At 37.5% G+C, this 16,163-nt stretch overlaps 1 protein-coding gene across 2 annotated transcripts in view; it reads left to right on the forward strand.

Moving 5' to 3' along the window:
- LOC136864287 (complex I assembly factor ACAD9, mitochondrial) overlaps window positions 1–16,163 on the forward strand; it is a 226,464-nt gene that overhangs the window by 53,614 nt on the left and 156,687 nt on the right. For both annotated transcript variants that reach the window (XM_067141066.2, XM_067141065.2), the window contains exons 3-4: window positions 589–825; window positions 9,890–10,015. In XM_067141066.2, the coding sequence (XP_066997167.2) occupies window positions 589–825; window positions 9,890–10,015 (363 nt within the window). The remainder of the gene's footprint in view (window positions 1–588; window positions 826–9,889; window positions 10,016–16,163) is intronic.

A 16,163-nucleotide genomic window follows, 5' to 3' on the forward strand; every position in this document is an offset into this window, starting at 1 on the left:
GTGCCGCAATGTGCAAAACGCCATTGGTCTATATTCCATGTGCGAATTTCATTACCTGTGAGTAGTACCATACTGTGTGGAATGCTGCGAGTCTACGCTACTTTTGATTAGTACTGCAACATGACAAATACTTTCCTAGCGATAAGTACCATTATGAGGGGGCGATGACTTGGTCAGTAATACTATTGTTTCATGTCAGTTTCTGTGAATGCGAGACATTGCAGGTTGGATCCACTGATTGTTTTAAATTCATATCTATCCATTCATTCTTCATCCTCACGTTTCAAATTCTGGTCAGTGGAGGATTTTGGACTTTTAATTTGTCACTCCATTTCGTCTCATTTCGTACCATTAGGGGCTGATGACCTAGATGTTAAGCCCCTTTAAACAACAAGCATCATCATCATCATCATCATCATCATCATCATCATCATCATCATCAAACTACTATCATGAAGAGAATTGACAGATTTTACATACATGCGATGATCACAGTGTTTATGAGCTCTGAATAAAATAGTTTCTTTCATTTGAATGTTGTTATTTTTTATAATTTAGTTCTGTCACTTGTTCTTCTCTTTCTTAAAGGGAATTCTGCTGTATGGTGATGAGGGACAGAAAAGAAAATACTTACCAAAACTCACCAAGGGTGAATGGATTGCAACCCTATGTTTATCTGAAAATGATTTTGGTCTAGATATCAAGACAATTTCTACTAGAGCTAGGCTATCAGATGATGGTTTAACATGGAAACTGAGTGGGAAGAAGAAATGGGTTATTAATGCTCCAATTGCTAATGTGTTTACGGTTCTGGCAGCAGTTCAAGTAAGTGTCCATTTGTTACCTGTTTTTCTATTATAAAACTAGATGAAAGCTTCATTAACTGACCCAGTTTGTTCATTCCAAAATGAAAGGTACAGAAAAATAAGGGGCTCATTGCAATTTTTGGAAAAATGGTGATCTTCACTCCGTCTGCTGATGTTCTCTTGAATTTTGTAGTGAGCAAATCCATGTGTGAAAAAAGGAGTTCCCTCCAGAGAAATGAGCTGAAGGAAAAAGAGCATACAGGGCTCATGGACATACCTGCAGGCGAACAAGAAACTCATTGCATTCTTCTTGTGCTCACTGTACAAGCAGCTGAAGGTTAGCTAAGTAGAACAGAAGCATTTTATTTGAGAAAAATGTGACATAAGGAGAAGTCAAAGTGAATTTGAGGTGATTTGCTTCGACTGTGGGAGACATTTGGCTGTTCATAACATCTCCACGAATGATATCTATTACAGGAGACAGTGATCTGTGTTTGCATTTAACGTGCATGTACTGTCCACTTCCCAAAGTGTTTTTCATGTGTGTCCGGAGTATGAAGGAAAAAAGAGAAGTGACGATGTTTGCTCGTTCTTGGATCACTTCATCTACAACCATTTTAATGTAATGCACGTGATTATATCTGTGACTCGTGTAGTGGACAACAGAAGAACTTCACTTTCTTTTGGTTTCCCTTAAAAATAGTGAACATTGAGAAAAAAAAAAAAAAAAGTAATTTACCCATTAAGGGGCAATTCCTATCTTGAGAATGATAAGAACATGGGTTTGGTGAATTCAAAAGCCTAGGCAATTTTTCCTAGTAACTGGATCTCTATCATTAAAACAATTTTTTCAGAAGCCCTCACAGTTCAACATTGTAACAGTTGACTACACAGTGTTTAGGAGTTGGAAGAACTTATTGGATGAGGGGTATGCAAAGGAATCACAATTTCCATCCCTGTCATTAACAGAGATCAAGATCCAGGGAGAACCGTTGTTGAGCTTCCGGACCGCTTACAACCTTCACTTAATTCCCTTGATGGTGTAATCATCACCTTCACTTAATTTCTCCAACATAGCACAATGCTTTTCTTCCCTAGGAGCTTTGCCCATATCTGCCGAGAAGTTCATAAACTATAGAAAGACTTACAAGAGTTAATGAGATTTTGTGGTAAAGAGGCAAGTGATAATTTCTCAAAAATTCCTCACGGATAATGAAATGCAGCCTCTGGTACGGGATGTGATGGACATAATAGTTACTAAAGTAATTTTCAAATTGTTACAAATATTGTAAAATGTGATATTGTGTTTGTCAGAGGCTTGAAAAATGTTCGTAGATTATATATATTGCTCTTGTTATTTTACTAATAACAAAAATAAACAATAATTCAGAGACATAATAGTTTAGTGCAATGAGCCCCTTTTTTCCTACCCATGTATGTAATCAGAATATATTTTTAATTTTTTTGTCTCCTTGTATGTTAAAATTCCATAATGCTAATAAGTTGCCTATTTATAATGAATGTACCAAGATCTGTGATTTACTGGAATTCAAAATCGGTAAATGAACAGGTTCTATGAGGGTTTGAAGTTTAAAATGCTTCTACAGAAAAATTAGTAAAATATTGATGAGCCCCTTCTTTCCTTGTACCCTGCAAATGTATCATAATGTTATGTTTTGTTTCTTTTTTTATGGAATGGTTAAACAAAAGTTGATTTGTTGACATGAATTTCATAATTTATTAGTGTAATATGGGTCTCAGTGTACAGACCTAAATTAATGGATTGTATGAAACTTGCATTTATTGCCCATACAGTTTATATCTTATAATGAAATTAGAACATGCAGTATCTAGAGGGTATCCAGAGCGGTACTATACATGCCAGAAAATACTAGTAATTGCTGTCTCATATGTTTAAGGGGTCCCCTGGTTAAGTTATTTCTGCAGATTATTCATACATAACATCAAGTATAAAATAGATTTGAACGATAGTCATGTACGATTTAGGAAAGTCTTGTTACATAGAGGTACTTATTCACCATCAGTATTTTTCCTTGCTAATACCAGGAGCAATACATCATAGTATTTGCATCTTTCATGGAGTATGAGAAAGCCTTTGACAAAGTAAAACACACAAAAACATTGAAACTCCATCAGAGCCATCTTGATAGAAAACGTATTTGTATCATACATAACCGATACTGGAGTTGGTGAGTTACCCTCAAAATTGGCAGATGTACAGTGGGTAATTTCATGTCCCCATCAGTTCAATGTGCATGTAACATTCTTGAAACAATAAAGCCAGGATAACAGAGGATCCACAAAATACACAGCTTTGGAATGACAACCTCAAAGATGTGGTATGCAAGAGGAATCTTTTATATAATGATTTTCTTGATGATAAATCACCATCACATTGGAACATCTACAAAACATTCAATAACACATTCGGTACTGTTGGAGACGCACTACTCTCCTGGAGGAGAACACTGCATCTGCATCTGCCACCTTGTCAAATCAAGAGAGGGTTGATACAAAATTAACTTGTGATAAAATCCTGACTTTGAATTATCAAACTTAAGGTTTGAATTAAATACAATTTTTTGCATTGATTAGAATGGGAATTTCAATTTATCCAATGTTGAATTAACCAGAGTCTATTGTATATATTTAAATATACAGGTTAGTTCACTGAGCTGGAGTCCTCTAGGACAACTTCTTCACAGGCAGGTACAATACTTTTCGGACAGCTCTCATAATACATACAGGGTTATCAACTTATATGTAAAGCTCAAAAATCTGCTTTCATTTTCAGTCATAGTAATGGGGCGCTCACAACACAATGAGCAGCCATTTTTCATGATGGTATTAGCTTTGAGATAACAGAAGCAATACTACAACTAATGTTCTTCATACTGAATATTACGCCTTGTTGACATCACAAATATGATGACGTACTGTACAGTAAATAAAATGTACATAACGTCAACATATTTACAGCCATCACAATCTAACATCATGGTGAAGACCATAAGATGTCAGTTCATACTGGCTAGGAAATCCTACCACTGTATATGGCACCAAAATTGCTTCCTTAAATGGAACTATGCTTACAATGAATTACACTGACTTACCAACGCTTTGCCTGTAAATTGGATCACTTTCAACTCTTTTTAAGATGTACCTCTTCCTGGCATATACGTTTTGCAGTGGAGTTTATTGTTCTGTTTGTCACAACAATATGAACTAATTTACACCAAAGCACAAAAAGATAGCAACTCAACAGAGACACTGAAAACACCATAACAGCAGTAAGACCGGGCGAGTTGGCCGTGCGGTTAGTCGCGCAGCCGTGAGCTTGCATCCGGGAGATAGTGGGTTCGAGCCCCACTGTCAGCAGCCCTGAAGATGATTTTCCGTGGTTTCCCATTTTCACACCAGACAAATGCTGGGGCTGTACCTTAATTAAGGCCACGGCCACTTCCCATTCCTAGGCCATTCCCGTCCCATCGTCGCCATAAGACCTATCTGTGTCTGTGAGATGTAAAGCAAATTGAAGAAAAAAAAAAGTAATAGCAGTGTTGCGATCGATAATCTTGTGGAAGTTTCTGAAATTGAAAGTGAAGTTTTTCATGAAGTTGATGAAGGTTGTTTATTGAGTAAAGGGTGTTTATGGAGTATACATCAGAATGAGGATGTTTTTGTTGATTTAAGTGTACGTGAGGAGATTAAGGTTAGGTTGATCATGTGTGAAAATGGTGACTCTTTGATTAATGAAACTTCTGGTAAGAGAGTCGAGAGTAGCGGTGTTGTTGGCATGAAAGTGGTGCGAGTAGGAACTGATATGAAAGATGGTGAAGATGGATTAATTGTTGGGGCATTAAGTAGTAATGATAGCAATTTCGAAGTGAATTATGGTAATGATTTCAGTAATAGTGTGAGCGTGAGTGAGAATGGAAATGTGCGTGAGATGACAGAAAGTCTATTCAAGTGAGTGTGTAATGTTTTATTTAAGGCTGAGAGTTGTGGGAATGATTTGAACGATGTGGTGAATATCGATGTGAGAGGTGAGAAATGGAATATGATCTGTTTGCCTGCATTAATTATGGGTTTGTGGAAGAGAAAACCTCGTGAGATTCTTGCACATTTCAGAGAAGGGATTTTTTGAATGTGAACTTTGTTATGAATGTTCCAAATGAAAGCTTGTATGATTCTTGTGTGAGTGGATGGGATGAATGTTTGGGTGTGAGATAGATTGGATTCTAGATGTAGTCAGATTTTATTACGGTACGTATTCCTTGTCTTTCGATGCTCATATTAAGTTTATGTATAGTATTTAAAATTTATATCAGGGTCCATATACTGTAGACAGTAGAATAGGCAAGTGTGCTTATCGGCTTCTAACCTCTGACGACAAGATCCTTGGGATATATAATATCTATAGTCTTCGCAGATATAAGGGATAGGACCTGCACCTTGGATGTAAATATTACAGTAGTAAGAAGGGATTGTGTCCAAGGATGTACGACACAATCAGATTTGTTTGTATGTAGTCATATTATTATTATTATTATTATTATTATTATTATTATTATTATTATTATTATTATTATTATTATTATTATTATTGTTGTTGTTGTTGTTGTTGTTGTTGTTTGGACAAATTGTATTTCGCGTGTGCGAAGACAATGAAGTAGACGCAATGTATATATCTTTATCACAGTAATTTAGGTGTTCAGTTATGACTTTTTTGGATTATTTATGAAGTTATATTTTATGGTGAATCATAATATGTGATATCATTGATTCACTAAGGGGGCATTATGTGTAGTACATATATCACAACCTCGCACTGTATTCAGAAGTAAGAGATATTATTATTGTCAGTATTCGATTTATTATTATTATTATTATTATTATTATTATTATTATTATTATTATTATTATTATTATTATTATTATTATTAAGTTAATTTGTTTCAATTATTTTATTAAGTTTTTTGAGTAATTATATTTATTCAAATAATGTTAGTTACAATATAAAACCGTTGGTTGGTTGGGCTGCATAAAACAAAATTAGTAGGCACAAGAGAATCACGAGGTATATGAATGGTATGGGTAAAAAACTGGAATCACAGATAAGGCTATTTGTGGATGATGTTATACTGTATAAAGTAGTAAATATGTTACAGAATTGTGAGTGACTACAAAAAGACCTAGATAATGTCTGAGATGGGCAGCATATGAATGATGGTAAATGATATCAAAAGTTAGGTTATATGTTTCAGCAACAGGAAAAGTCCTCTCATTTTTTTTACTCTTTTTTTTTTTTTTTTTTTTTTGCTAGTGGCTTTACGTCGCACCGACACAGATAGGTCTTATGGTAACGATGGGATAGGAAATGCCTAGGAGTTGGAAGGAAGCAGCCATGGCCTTAATTAAGGTACAGCCCCAGCATTTGCCTGGTGTGAAAATGGGAAAACATGGAAAACCATCTTCAGGGCTGCCGACAGTGAGATTCGAACCCACTATCTCCCGGATGCAAGATCACAGCCGCGCACCTCTAAGCGCACAGCCAACTCGTCCGGTCTGTTTTAATTACTGTGTGGATGGCGTGATAGTACCTCATGCAGGTCCCTCTAATAATAATAATAATAATAATAATAATAATAATAATAATAATAATAATAATAATAATAATAATAATGCTCAATGAACCTACTATGCTGGCGTAGCAGGGGGAGAGGTGATACTCCCACATGGCGGATAGGGGGGTCCGAACCGGCTTGCCACTGGACTTGAGGGAATTAAAATACCTCTCGCGGACCAAACACACAACCCCTCTGTGGGAGGGGGACGCAGACGAAGAATACACCCACGGTGTCCCCTGTCGTAAGAGGCGATTAAAAGGGGCGACCAAGGGAGGATTTTATTAGAACCATGAAACTACTTGTGATATTTACAACCACGCGGAGAACACCATGGGTCGCTTTTACTTGCACGTAGTACCACTATGTTAGGTACCACATAGGTTTGTGATTAGTAGCAATAGAGTACATTGCTGGCTTCTACAACACCTGTGATTTGTACCCCTATATGTGCAACACCATGGGATTAGCGACACCATGGTTCTGCCTTGCGTATGCTTAGTACCCACTATGTGAGGAACATAATGCAGGTCCCTGTGGTTAGTCCATTTATGCAAGGAGCGCCATTGGTTTGCGTTGCCTGTAAATAGTGCCACAGTGTGCGATACACCATAGGTCTGTGTTACATGTGCGATTTTCATTACCTGTGAGTAGTACCATACTGTGTGGAATACAGTAATGATCTCCCTTGGATTAATCACATTAACGTGGTTGTAAAGAAAGGATACATATCTCTTTACATGGTTATGAGGATATTTAGGGGTTATAGAAGATGTAAAGGAGAGGGCATGCAAGTTTCTGGCGAGATCCCGTTTATAGTATAGTTCCGGCGTATGGGACCCCACACCAGACAACTTGATACGAGAACTGGAAAAGATCTGAAGGAAAGCAACACGATTTGTTTTCGATGATTTCCGATAAGAGTAATGTTATAATACCAATATAGTTGGTCCATTATTGGACATTATAAATTTTCCAGCTAACTCATTCCTGGTTGCCAGCGTTTTGCCCCAGTGTGCTAATTTGGTCTCATCAGTTGGTAAAGAGCACACCTACCAAGACTCATGGCTAGTGCATACCGTGGTGGCCACTGCGTAGGCTACTTTGAGCCACCGGCAGTGCCAATGCACTATGAGAGCCTTTATCTCATTTTCAGAAAATTGATGCCTGCCTGGCCATCAGATGATACAGATGTTGATTCCCATAGGGAACCTGAAATATTTGTCCCAAATGCATAAGTTTATAATACCAATATAGTTGCTCCGTTATTTACCAGTTAACATCTATATCAAAATAGTAATGTTGCACACTTTGGGCTGGGGAGACTTGGGAGTAAGAGGACAAACTGCTTGACTAAGCGGAATGTTCTGAGCTGTCAATGGAGAGATGACATGTTATGATATTAGTAGATGAATAAGCTTCACTGGAGCTTTTAAAAGTAGAAAACATTATAATATGAAGGTTAAGTTGGAATTCAAGAGGAAAAATTGGGGCAAATATTGGTTTATAGGATGAATAATTTATCAAGGGAAAAGTTCTTTGAAAACATTTAAGAAAAACTAGGTAATCAATTGATAGAATATCTGCCACCTGGGCAACGGCCCAAAGTGCAGATCATTGATTGATTGATTGATTGATTGATTGATTTTTTCGTTCATGTGTGTTTTCAATTATTGTTTTTAATAGTTGTTGATTGAGTAATCTGTCCATAGACTGGTTTGATGCAGCTCTCCGTGTCACCCTAGCCTGTGCTAATCTTTTCATTTCTATGTAACTACTACATCCTACATCTGTTCTAATTTGCTTGTCATATTTATGCTTTGGTCTACCCCTACTGTTCTTACCGCCTACACTTTCCTCAAAAACCAACTGAACAAGTCCTGGGTGTCTTAAAATGTGTTCTATCATTCTATCCCTTTTCTCATCAAATTTAGCCAAATCAGTCTCCTCTGACCAATTCGATTTAGTATCTCTTCATTTGTGATTTGATCTACGCATCTCACCTTCAGCATATTTCTGTAACACCAAATTTTAAAAGCTTGTATATTCTTTCTCTTTGAGCCAACTTATTTATCATCCACGTTTCACTTCCGTACAATGCCATGCTCCAAATGAAAGTCTTCAAAAACATCTTTCTAATTTTTGTATCAATGTTCAAAGTGAGCAAATGTCTTTTCTTTAGAGAGGCCTTCGTTGCTTGTGCTAGTCTGCATTTTACTTCAACCATCGTTAGTTATTTTACTACCGGGCGAGTTGGCCGTGCGCGTAGAGGCACGCGGCTGTGAGCTTGCATCCGGGAGATAGTAGGTTCGAATCCCACTATCGGCAGCCCTGAAGATGGTTTTCCGTGGTTTCCCATTTTCACACCAGGCAAATGCTGGGGCTGTACCTTAATTAAGGGCACGGCCGCTTCCTTCCAACTCCTAGGCCTTTCCTATCCCATCGTCGCCATAAGACCTATCTGTGTCGGTGCGATGTAAAGCCCCTAGCAAAAAAAAAGTTATTTTACTACCCAAGTAACAATATTAATTTATTTCCTTTAAGACTTAATTTCCTAATCTAATGTGTTCTGCATTACCTGACTTTGTTTGACTGCACACCATTACTTTTGTTTTGGACTTTATTTCTATTCCCTCAGACTCTGTCCATACCATTCAGCAATTTCTCCAGATCTTCTGCTGTCTGAGATAAAGTAACAGGATCATTGGCAAATCTCAGGGTTTGATTTCCTCTGCTTGGATTGTGATTCCCTTTTCCATTTTTTAATGGTATTAATGTTTTACAGTAATTTTATTGACCAGAGCAAAATATGTATGAAATCAAAATAATGTATGAAAAGTGTGTTAATTGGCTGGTTATTTTAGCTTTCCTGGATGTAATTGTGCTCATACTGCCATCGTTAGTTATTTTACTACCCAAGTAATCCGCGGTGTAGGTGTACCATGCCTGCCTTTTACCTGGAGGACCCAGGTTCGATACCCAGGCAGGTAAGGGATTTTTACCTGGATCCAAGGGCTGGTTCGAGGTCCACTCAGCCTACATGATTACATTTGAGGAGCTGTCTTACGGTGAGATGGTGGCCCTGGTCTAGAGAGCCAAGAATAATGGCCGAGAGGATTCGTTGTGCTGACCACACAACACCGCATAATAAGCAGACCTTTGGGCTGAGCAGCGGCCACCTGGTAGGCCATAGTTCTTCCGGGCTGTTATGCCATGTTTTATTTTAGTAGAATATATATATATTTTTGCACAGCCTTTGTATGAAAGTAACATATATATGGCTTGCACTTTGCACCTTTGGTCTTGTGGAGGTCAAATTTCTTGTCATTAATTTTGGTTGATTTGTCCCATAGATAAAGCAAGATGTATTTTATATTATAGGTATATTCAGTTGTTTTACAACACTTTCTGATTTTGTATACATGCTGTTTCTAGGTACAAGACCGAGTGGGAAGGAGACATGACACTCTTGGTGTATTCATTGTGGAAAAGAACTTTGGAGGAATTACTATTGGAAATCCAGAGGAGAAATTGGGTAGACGAGCATCGACATTGTGTGAGGTATTGATATACGGGAGGTATTTTGTGAATGAGCTAATGGAAAAATTTGCCCTATATTTCACTCGTATTGTTCATACATTTTACTCGCAAAACATCATGTTTTTCAAAGAGTAATTTTTAAAAAGTAGTGATTCTTTCAGTAATTATTCACACATAGTAAAATAAACTCTGCATCCTTTGAAGGAAATAATGCAATATAATGCATGGATTAGTGTTTCTTTCTTCTTTTATTGGATCTACCTTGTCAGTACCTAAATATACAGTCACAAATTGTTGTCTTCATTAATTCTAAGATCATCGTCTGGCTCCATGGCTAAATGGTTAGCGTGCTGGCCTTTGGTCACCGGGGTCCCGGGTTCGATTCCTGGCAGGGTCGGGAATTTTGACCATAATTGGTTAATTTCACTGGTTGTATGTGTCATGTTTATCATTATTTCATCCTCATCACTAACTCGTCGCTCCCGTTTAAAAGACAAAATGGTGCACATCCTGCGACAGTGTAATATGTAAATCTGGATTCAATGCGGACCATGAAATGAAGTTTTTGACATTAAATAGTGTAATACTTATCAACATCATTACAGATGGTTTTTTTCTACTAGGCACAAAAGAAAATGTGTGAATAATTCAGGTTTTTCAATAGTTTGCCAAAGTTCATGCATTAAAATTAAATTAAATTATTGGGAGAGCAATTTAGTTTACACGGATCACTTATTGAAAGGTATAAAATGGTAGGGAGATATTCAGTTGGTCCAAGGGATACCAATGATTGCCGTTCTTAGCTAAGACAGAACAAGAGGAATGCCCTTACAGCCAGAGCCTACCCTCCCCTTCCCAATTGACATGCTCCAACTTCACTGACCTAATGCTGAACTGAGATATGAAGGGTAGATGCACCAGATATCTGCAGACTGTGCTAACATTACAGTTGAAAACTGTGGTCATACAGGCAAAAGTCTTTTCAAAATTTTGATTCAAATTTAGTTTTGAGCATTTTCAACTGTGATTTGTGGCTGTATCAATTTTCAGTGCAAGTGATCATATCATCCGTGGAAAACTGAAAATCATGGAAAGACTGGAGAATGGTAAGTTGACAACCAAACTAGCCGGCAAGTTTGGTGTAGGTGAAATGACTTTGAGACATGAAGAAAAGAAAGGAAACCCTGATAAAATTTTTCGTTAGGTGTGATCGTTAATTGTTCCAAAAACCAATGTGAACATCAGACTGTGAAGATCTACATGGAGCCACGATACTGTGGTTTGATAAAAAACTAGCGGAAGGTATTCCTGTGTACGGCCAAATGTGTGCTGAACAAACAAAACCTTTTCCGTATGCTTTTAGGTTAGAAGGAGATTTTAAAGCATCTTCTTGCTTGCTTATGTAGTTTGAGAAATGCTACAGAATACGAGAAATTGCAATTCATGACAAAGTTCTTAATGTAGACATGGAAGCTGCTGAAGAGTTTCAGTCATTCATTGAAAAAGAACAATTTGACCTGACACAACTTACAATACAAAGGAGACAGGATTGTATTGGAAATGTTCACCGTCCTACACACTAGGGATGCAACAAGAAAAGCAAGCTCCAGGCTGTAATTCGTCCAAGGAAAGAAAAACCATTATGGCATGTGGTAGCGCAACTAACATTGTTAGCGATAGAAAAATCTGAAACACCTCATTGTTTTAAACAAGAAAATATCCAGTAGCATTACTATAATCAAAAGGTAGCATAGATGGACACAGATATTTAAAGGACCGGTTTTACAACCATTTTGTGAAAGAAGTCATGGCCTACCTAACTAAGCATTCACTGCCAATCAAAACAGTGCTCTTAGTTGACAATGCGCCCTCACAAAGTGAACTTAGAGAAGGTGATATTTTTGTCAAATTCATTTCTCCTAATGTAACTTCTGCTCTGCAGCCTATGGACCAAGGCATTATCACTGCTCTTGAAGAAGAACTGCAGGGCTGAATGGCTCAGACGATTGAGGTGCTGGCCTTCTGACCCCAACTTGGCAGGTTTGATCCTGGCTCAGTCCGGTGGTATTTGAAGTTTGTCAAGTTTCTCAAATAATCAGCCTCATGTCGGTAGATTTACGGACACGTAAAAGAACTCCTCCTCCTCCTCATCATCATCATCATCATCCTAAACCATCTCCAGTTTCCCGGGTGTGGTATATGAGCCTCCTCCATCTCATCCTGTCCTTGTACCATTCTTCCTCCACCAACTTGTCCCAATCATGACCTCTCAGCAGTACATCGCTCTTAACTAAATCTATCCATTTCCTTCGTATCCTTCCCACAGGTCGTCTTCCTTCTACCTTTCTGTCAAATTCCTTCCTTGCAGTTCTGTTTACTGGCATCCTCTTCATGTGACCAAACCACTTCAGTCTTGATATCTGAATCTTATTGAGGAGAGAATCATCTATTCCTACTTCTTCTTTAATTTTCTCATTCCTAGAACTCCTGCGGGACTAAATTCCGGCACCTTGGCGTCTCCAAAAACCGTAATAGTTAGTGGGACATAAAGCAGAGAGTATTATTATTATTATTATTATTATTATTATTATTATTATTATTATTAAAGAAGAACTACATTTCATCTGTGGTACAAAACTGGTTGAGAAAATTGTTGAAGTTCTAGTATTTTGGAAAGAATTTAGCTTGTTGGATGCCCTTTCTGCAGTCATCAAATCATGGGACAAAATTAATTCTACTTCGCTGTAAAGAATCATTGTTATAAACATCCCAACTCACATAAAAAAGGCCACTTATCACAGTCTAATATATAGGGCATTAAAAATCCCTATGTCCTCCAGTAATTTAAAGAAAGAATTACAATTCATTAAATACATAGCTAAATTCAACGGATTTAATACAGATATAATTGATAAAATCATCAACAAAACCAAATTAAAATTAGCTACAAATTTTACCCCATTGATACACGTTAAACCAAAATACGCTAAATTCACGTTCAAGAACCATGGTATTTATCCAATAACCAATTCACTAATGAAGCACGATGTAAAAATAGCCTATACAACAAAAAAACACTAATCGTAATTTATTCTTTAATCATTCATAACTCTATTAACATCACAGACAATAGTTACTCTGGATCAGGGATATACAGACTAAAATGCTCCACATGTAATTTTTCTTATGTTGGCCAAACTGGCCGCAGCTTCTCCACCAGATACGCCGAGCATTATAATGCACAAAGACATAACAAATTTTCTGCAATGGCCAACCACATGAGGGACACAGGACATAAATTTATTACAATAGAACAAGACCTTCATATCCTCAAAAAAGTCGATAAAAGTAAACTTATGACTGAGTATGAAAATTTATTCATTTTCCTCGACCAACATTTCAACAAAGATAAGAACGTAGACGACATCATTGATTAAAAAAAGCCCCTTGTACAAACAGACTTTATGTCTGTTACAAGAATCAATTCCCCTCACCAATATATTCTTAAAAATTTTCAACCTCAAATCAATAAGCCTTCCTACCTCCTCTACATCTAATACACTCCCCTCCCTTCCCCTCACTGCCAGTACCTCTAATTCAAATGCAACCAATAGTCCCTTAGCCACACCCACTGGAATATCGCTCCCTCCAACGGCATCTCACCGTTATAATACGCGCAGCAATACACATCCCTCTCTCTCTCCCGCCAATAGTAGCTCGCCTCCAAGTACTACAAACAAGCCCATAGTCTCGCCTTCGCAAACAGTTCCACCTCCAACTCAAACATACAGCTATAACACTCAGAATAAGAAGCCGACAGTCGACAATAACGTTCAGTTAATAACGTAACAAATTACCCTCACCATCGTCTAATGGTAAGTGTACTCAATTTCCACTTAAACATTTCATTACGATTTTTTCACTCAATTAACACCACGCTTCTGGTTTCCTTTTACAGATTCAACTGTCACACTTCTGTTTCGACTAGAATGTCAATCAACCCACATTCTTAACATCATTGCAGCATTGCATCAAATTGAGATGGTCCATAAAGGTCCTATTTAAACATCGTTCTTAAACTTCAACTTCGTATTTTTTGATCAAACTGAATCACATCACCATATGCCATCGACTTTCGACTTATCTTATTTAAACAAATAATTGCTGGTCACTTGACCATATTTCATTATTATTTTATTCTACATTATTTATTAAATACGATTTTTATCGTCTTTTTCGTTGTAACCGCTGGTCGGCCAACATAATTTTTTAGCAATCCTATCTCTCGTTCATAACAGACTGTTGTTTTGTTCATTTTAATTATAATAGAAGCCTTCTAATGTCAATATCACTACTACTTTCACCAATTGTATATTTCGCCACTCATTGTAATATCTTTAAAACCAACTTCATTACAAGTCTCTTATCATCTGTTAATTTTAGTTCAAGTCTCTCCAAGGTCTTTTTTTTTTTTTAATTGTCTTATTTCATGTATATGTAAATCAGGTGCCTGATTCTATTTTAAGGTTAAGATAACGGCTGATGATGCCTAAATTCAAGGCGAAACATGTACCATTTTAGTTAACATGCCAAAGTAAATCAACTAAGACAAGACTTGAGGCGGTCCATTCCAAAACTCGTCTTACCCATTTTTTAAAAAATGAGTTAGAGGTAGTATTGCCTTCTTGGTGATAGTTGTGATAATTATGCACCATAACTCGCCTTATCCACGGCGCTTGTCGTTCCAAAATTCGCCTTAGACAATCAACCAATAGGAAGGGATAATTTCAGCACGTGACTCACGCTACAATTTACCTGCGTTTTATGCCAGTCTTTCCATTCTTTGAGTTGTTCTTGAACTGTGTTAGTCTTTCATGCAGTTTTGTGCTGTGAACAGAGTGTATTAAGATGACGGAAAATATTGCTCTTGTTGCGGAAGGTATATAAAACTTGCTAATACAGAACAGTTTCACATTGAGGTCTGCCAAAAGACATTCTTGAATGTATTGCACGTCAGCAAAGATCGGGTTCAGAGGACTGCCAGAAATCACTTCATGACAGGGAAACTTCCAACAGAAAAGAGGGGAGGAGCTAGGACAAACCAGAGTATACTGAAAAGCACTTCGTGAAACGTTTCATTGAAAGTTTGCAGTGTTTTGAAAGTCACTGTTGCCGCGGAAAGTCACCGGTCAGACAGTATCTACCTGGAAATTTAAGCATCGCTAAGCTTTACAAAATGTATAACAACAAATCGCCTGAAGAACTCAGGGTGAAGCAGTGGTTCTTCCGTGTAACTTTTACGCATTGCTACAACATAGGATTCGGAACACCAGTTACTGACGCTTGCTCAAAGTGCATAGAGCTCAAGGAGAAAATAAAACTTGAAATTTCGAACGTATCACTGAAGAATGATTTACTCTTGGATCTTAGAGTACACATACTAAGGGCTGCAGCAATTTTCAAAAAGCTCCAAGAAGAAAGGGACAGCATGGCAATATTTTCATTTGGGTGCCAAAAGAATCTTGTGAATCCAAAAGTTCCTGATCAAATTGCCTATTACATTCGCCAATTGTACACTTATAATTTTACCATTGTGAGGGGTACCTCATATGCCAAGCTGACAAAGGAGAATGTTTTTACATACACATGTATGGAGCATGAATTCAAGAAGGGGTCTAATGAAATCTCATCTGCAGTTTACCATCGGTTATCACAAACTGATTTGTCGAATTTCACAACTATACGACTTTGTGCGGATGGCGGCGGAGGACAGAACCGCAATTCTACAATGATTGCAATGTGCTCATATTTCTTGACACACACAGCTCCGCCTAATATAGAAAGTTTTCACTTGGTCTTTCCTATGACAGGCCACTCATTTCTGCCCTGTGACAGGGTAGAGCTCAAGTCGAGAGAGATATACGGAAATACCCTATAATCTGTAATCCAGCAGAATATGAAGACGTCTTTAGCAAACATGCTGAAGTCTTCAAATTTGGCAGAGATTGCTCGGTGAACAATTGGAAAATGGTTGCTGGAAATATGATGAGAAAACCTGCATCTTGGCATTTTAAATTTTATTCAGTGAAACGATTTGTTATTAGCAAAGACTCACTGGGAAATGTCACCCTTAGGGGGGAAACCTCATTACAACTCAGACATCGGTTTA

This window comes from Anabrus simplex, chromosome 2 (genome assembly GCF_040414725.1).
Source record: "Anabrus simplex isolate iqAnaSimp1 chromosome 2, ASM4041472v1, whole genome shotgun sequence".
Lineage (NCBI taxonomy): Eukaryota > Metazoa > Arthropoda > Insecta > Orthoptera > Tettigoniidae > Anabrus > Anabrus simplex.